Source organism: Humulus lupulus, chromosome 1 (assembly GCF_963169125.1).
Source record: "Humulus lupulus chromosome 1, drHumLupu1.1, whole genome shotgun sequence".
In the NCBI taxonomy this organism is placed as follows: Eukaryota; Viridiplantae; Streptophyta; class Magnoliopsida; order Rosales; family Cannabaceae; genus Humulus; species Humulus lupulus.
The window spans coordinates 235550373-235555937 of record NC_084793.1 but is presented as its reverse complement, the minus strand read 5'-3'; the positions used below and the strand labels follow the sequence as shown (position 1 = coordinate 235555937).

General features: G+C 37.2%; 1 protein-coding gene across 1 annotated transcript; it reads left to right on the top strand.

Moving 5' to 3' along the window:
* The first annotated feature begins 564 nt into the window (after positions 1–564).
* Positions 565–4708, top strand: LOC133804418 (uncharacterized). Its single transcript, XM_062242589.1, has 5 exons — positions 565–1049; positions 1551–3035; positions 3227–3421; positions 3508–3659; positions 3768–4708. Exons 2-5 carry the CDS (start codon positions 1580–1582, stop codon positions 4257–4259), a joined length of 2295 nt encoding a protein of 764 aa, XP_062098573.1. The 5' UTR covers positions 565–1049; positions 1551–1579; the 3' UTR covers positions 4260–4708.
* The last annotated feature ends 857 nt before the right edge of the window (positions 4709–5565 follow it).

Genomic DNA, 5565 nt, shown 5'->3' with positions numbered 1-5565 from the left:
TTATTTAAAAATAATAAAGGCACATATATCATTTTTTTTATCTTATAAATTTGTATAATAGTTTATTTTTTATCAAGTGATTGAAGCTCTTTTTCTTCATCAAAGTCATCAAAGGACATTGCAAGATATATTAGAAACTAAAAATAGTTGATGCATATATATTACTGTCTACACTATGACTTTTCTATTATTATTTTATTTATATTATTAACTTTTTTTAAAAATATTATTATATTTTATATATATGTCATGTAGTCATATAAATATATATCTATGTCAACATTGTGTTTAGATTCCATGGTATATGTAAATAAAATTTAGGCAGGTATTTTTGTAATTATTTTTTATTTGACCTTATATATTGTATTTGTAAATTTCTGGAAATATTATTTTGTTAAGAACGTCGAAGTTTTGTAGGGCCGAAGTATGACATCCACTAATCATAGCCCATAACAGAAGTAAGGGCGAGCCCAATTGAATAACGGAGTTTTCTCGAATGTACATATGTAAGTGTAACCATGAAATAATTAAAAATAAATAAAAAATCTAAAATGAATATTTGAGAAATGAAAGCCCAGTACGAATAGTTTCTACTTTCTGTTTCGATAACACAACACATAGCCAAGAAGAAGAAACCCTAGATACCCAATTTCTTATTAGCTTCACCAAAATCAAACCATACAAATTTTAATCCCAACCCAAAAGACCGAACTTTTTTTTGTCATCTTTATCTCTACCATTTTTGTTGTCTTTTTTCTTTTTAAATTTTATTTTACATATTTTAGTATTTTCGTTCTGTTCTGTTCTGTTTTTCGTTATTTTCAGGATTGACAAGGAAAAACAGGAATTTTGGGGGTCTTTTGTCTCTGAAGACGCATAATATAAACAAGCTTTTCCTGTTGTGTTCTGGGTTTTTTGTGCTGTTGATGGTAATTGTATTTATCTGCTTTCTCCTCTAATGGTGGCTTTTCTCTTATGAAATTAGGGTTTCATTTTTCCTCTCTATTCTGGTTCTTTATCTGTTGCTGGCCTACCTCGCGAACATTACTGTGAGTAATTCCTGATTTTTAGTATTTTATTTCTCATTGTTATTGACGGGTTTCATTTTGGGTGCGTAGGAAGAACACCATTGTTCGGATTTTGGTCTTGCTACGCTAGGTTCAGTTGCATTGTGTTTTTATTTAATTCCTTAGGTCAAGAATATAAGGGTTTCATTTTCTTTATCCTTCTTCTTCTAATCTGGGGTCTTGTGGAATTGTTTGGTTTCTTCTTCTTCTAATGATTTCCCCCCTTTTTCAATTCATTTTCTTTTGGTTGGTTATGATTTTCCTAATTGGAAAAAGTAATATTGTTTCGATATGTTTTGACATGAAAAAAAGTAATAGAGCGTTTCAGTAAAATGATTGAATGATATGATGAGAGAGGGGTGGGGGGTACAACTCATCGTTCACATATCAGGAATGAATCTTTTTGCACTTTTTTCTTCTTCTAGGAAAATAGTAATATTTTCTCTACAGCTGGTTTTTAACAAGTCTTATAATTTAAATCAGGATTGAACTTTGAGTTTTCAATTCAAAAAATGTCATCACCACGATCATCGCCATATCAGATCCTTGACAATCGACCGATTGATCAGTGGAAGGTTACAGAGTTAAAAGAAGAGCTTAAGAAGAGGAAATTGATAACTAGAGGTTTGAAGGAGGATTTGGTAAAACGTTTGGATGAAGCAGTGCGTACTGAAAGGACTATTTCTCAGAGTGATAACGATAATGATGATAATGATAACGATAATGATAATGGTATTGAATCTAGTCCACAACCAGCAGTTGTAGTGAAAAGTGGGGAGAAAAACTGTAAAGGCACTGTGGATGGTAGTGGTAAGAAGACCAGAAAGGTGGATAACCTTCCTGTTCAGGATGACAATAATAACAGTGTACCAGCCTTGGACCAGGGTAATATTCAGGAAGGATATGTTTTAGTTGGTGAAGATTCTTCTGTGGTGGAGGAGACTGTGGTTAGTTATGAAACTACTGTAGAAACCACAGTTACGGTCACTGAGAGTGTGGTACCTGATGTAGCATTCAGTGAGCAAGATTCTGAGATTCAGAAAGAGAAGGGGAGTGCTAAGTCTCAGCTGGAGAATGAGGATTCAAAGTCTCAGCTGGAGAATGAGGATTCAATGTCCCAGCTGGAGAATGAGGATGCAAAGGCCCAGCTGGATAGTGAGCATTCAAAGCCCAAGGTAGAGAATGCTGACTCAAAGCACCAGGTTGAGAGTTCTGACTCGAAGCCCCAGTTAGAGAGTGCTGGCTCAAAGCTGTTAGAGAGTGCTGTCTCAAAGCCCCAGGTAGAGAGTGAAGACTCAAAGACCCAGCTGGAAATCGACAGTACAAAGTCACAGCTGGAGAATGAGTGTTCCAAGCCTACATCCGAGGAAGTCAAGCTCGACATTTCTGCTCCAGAAAACCAGGTATCTGAGGTCAGACCTAATTTTGGGTCTCAAGTAAAATATGATTCTATTTCTACTGATTCTGTGTCTATTAATGAAAAGATTGAACTAAAGGATAACATAATTGCTGATAATGTCAAATTAGAATTAGATGTTATTAAGCCGGAGATGGTGGCACCATCATCCAGCACTATTGTTCAGGCCGGTGGTGACTTACATCCTATGGATGTTGAAGAGCCACATGAGAGCAACACATCTGTCGATGAGAAGGATGACAATAATGGTAATAATGCAGATTTGAGGAAGAAAAATGATAATCTAGATGTGGGGTACTCTGAAAAGTTAAATTTAGACAGAAGTTCTGGAGATGATTCTATGGAAGAAGATGTGCTGGAGAGTAAACAAATTGATTCCAAGTATAGTTCTGATGATGTGGGAGATAAGAGTGAGAAAACTGAAGTTTCTGATATGAAGGAGGAAGGTCATGTTGATATTGTGGGAGATGATTTTTCTGCAGACGGAAAAGACGCCCATGTTGAGAATGAAGAGCGTCCATCTGCACATGCTGAGAAAAGAAAGATTAATGGTGAGCTTTGAAGCCCTAGTAGTTGATTTTTCTTTTCCGCCTCGTTGACAGTATTATCTTTATTTCATTAGTATAAAATGAGTATATATATTATATTCTACAGAAGTTGAACACTGTCAAAGCTTAATTTTCCTTTGGTTCTATTTCTATTTTATTTATATTTCTAAAACCGTGTTTTTTCTTTACTCAAGATGAATCATTGGCTGGAAACAGTGAGCCTCTAAAAAGGCAGCGGCGGTGGAACTCTGAAAGCCTAAAAATTCCAGAGCCACAAAGCTCTAATATTACTACCACTACACCCAAGGATGCGTTCCAGTCCTCTGCCTTGAAGCGCCTTGCTAGAGCAGACTCAATCATTAGTGAGGATTCACCCAAGGAACGTGCTGGTGAGTGATTATTTAATACTTTGTATTGAATTCGGATAAATTAATAAAAACAATTTGGTTCATTATTTGCTTGCATTATTATGCAGTCCCACCATCACCAAAATCTCCAACCTCTTCTCTAAGGATTGATCGGTTTCTGCGGCCCTTCACCTTGAAAGCAGTGCAAGAGCTTTTGGGCAAAACTGGGAATGTAACCAGTTTCTGGATGGATCACATTAAGACCCATTGCTATGTTACAGTAAGACTCTTTATGCATATATGTATACTCCAAGTTGAGTGTGTGCCATGGATTTATTTTGTTGATCATTGAAAAAACAAACTTAATTCAATAACCTTGATGGTGCAGTATTCATCAGTGGAAGAAGCCATTGAAACACGCAATGCTGTATATAACCTGCAGTGGCCTCCAAATGGTGGAAGGCTGCTCATAGCAGAATTTGTCGATCCTCAGGAAGTAAAAACTCGGGTGGAGAGTCCACAAGTTCCTGTAGCTTCTGCCAATGCAGCTCCTGTTGCATCTCCCAATGCAGCTCCTGTTGCTCCTATCCTATCAGTCACACAGGCCCAACAGTCCCCTCGGCAACCTAGGCAGCAGCAGCAGCTTACAGCACCGCCTTCTCTCCCTCCACCACCACCCTTGTCTAATCCTCCCCAAGTGAGAGAAAGGCTTCCTCTTCCACCGCCACCACCGCTGCCAGAAAAGCTTGACCCTCCAATTGTCACATTAGATGACCTCTTTCGAAAAACCAAGGCAACTCCTCGGATCTACTACTTACCTTTGTCGGAAGAACAAGTTGCCACAAAACTTGCAGCTCAAGGGAAACAAGTGATGCAGTAGCTACTGTAGACTATTACTGAACTCTCACATCTGCACTGGGGATGTTCTTGCAGGTTGGCTGGTTGGTGTTTGGTAGATTATAGTAAGGAAGTATCATGAAATTGCATCTTTGCAGGTCTACAGAATGTTAGCCGTTGTAAAGGAGTAAAGGAGTGTCGTTCCATGGTGGATTTGGGTTTTCGTGGAACTGCAATGATTTGAGCTTAAGTTGAATTTGGGTTTTAGTGTTAGAACCTGTCAAATCGAGAGCTGTCTTTTATGACATTTTGGTGTACCTGGTTTTCCTTTTCGAACCAGAATTCCATTTTCTTTCTTTATTTTTTTTTGGTTAAATTGTTAGAGTTTAATTTGTATTTGAAGATAATATACATTTGCTCTCAAACGTAGGATGTGCAACTTCAAGGCACATGCCTTCTGCTATCTGATGCTGTGTGCCATAACATTTTTTACTTGTGTTTTAACAAAATATATATTTTCTTACATGTATTATATATATATACACACACACACAAATCAATACTAGACGCAACGAAATGCTATTCAGGTAATACATTTTTTTTAACATCCAACATTATTATATATTTTAGGTGTATATATCATTACTCTTTAATTTAACTAGTTTAAAATATCCAGATCTTGGGGTGATAGACCCGAACTTTGTTTTTAATTTATTTTAAATTTCTAATGTTTTTTGGATTTAAAACAAAGAGACCAATAATAATAAGTTTTGGTTTTTGCTGGAATTTCTCGGGAGTTCTTTTTTTCGGGAAATATTGGATGTTGATCCAGATATTCTAGCATTATTAGACACTTCCATGGACAGGCTGTATAGGTGCTAATGTGGAGGAAAAACTTTTTTGTTGAAAGCTTGAACAGCTAGTAAAGAGAGAAAACTCTGATTTGTTGCCATCCTTGTTCCAATGCCCAGTGCAAACCCATCCAAATGGCCAAAATTCCGCTCTCCAGGCAGTTGCTGGCCTTCACTTCCTGGGTTTTCTCTACCCAGCTGTCAACATCTTTCTGCATGGCAATTGTAGCTATGCCAGCCCTTTCGTCTTTGAACGAAGCATCCACAAAAATGGCTCTATCAATTGGCTCATAGACCTCAAGATTGTTGCACCTCTTAATGTTACTTATGGGTAGTGAGTCCATTCCCCTCATCAGCCTACTGAATTCTAAGTACCTACTCATCACTTGTTGCAAGATGAGTTGCAAATTTGGGTTGGAACCTTTCCTAAATACATCATTCTGATTTTTCCATATTATCTCAAAGACGCTTGCTGCATAAATTGCCCACTCCTTGGTA

Coding starts and splice junctions, on each gene's coding strand:
- LOC133804418 (XM_062242589.1), top strand. CDS start 1,580: ATGTCATCACCACGATCATCGCCATATCAGATCCTTGACAATCGACCG. Junction 3,422..3,507: donor TTCACCCAAGGAACGTGCTG/GTGAGTGATTAT, acceptor ATTATTATGCAG/TCCCACCATCACCAAAATCT. Junction 3,660..3,767: donor AGACCCATTGCTATGTTACA/GTAAGACTCTTT, acceptor TTGATGGTGCAG/TATTCATCAGTGGAAGAAGC.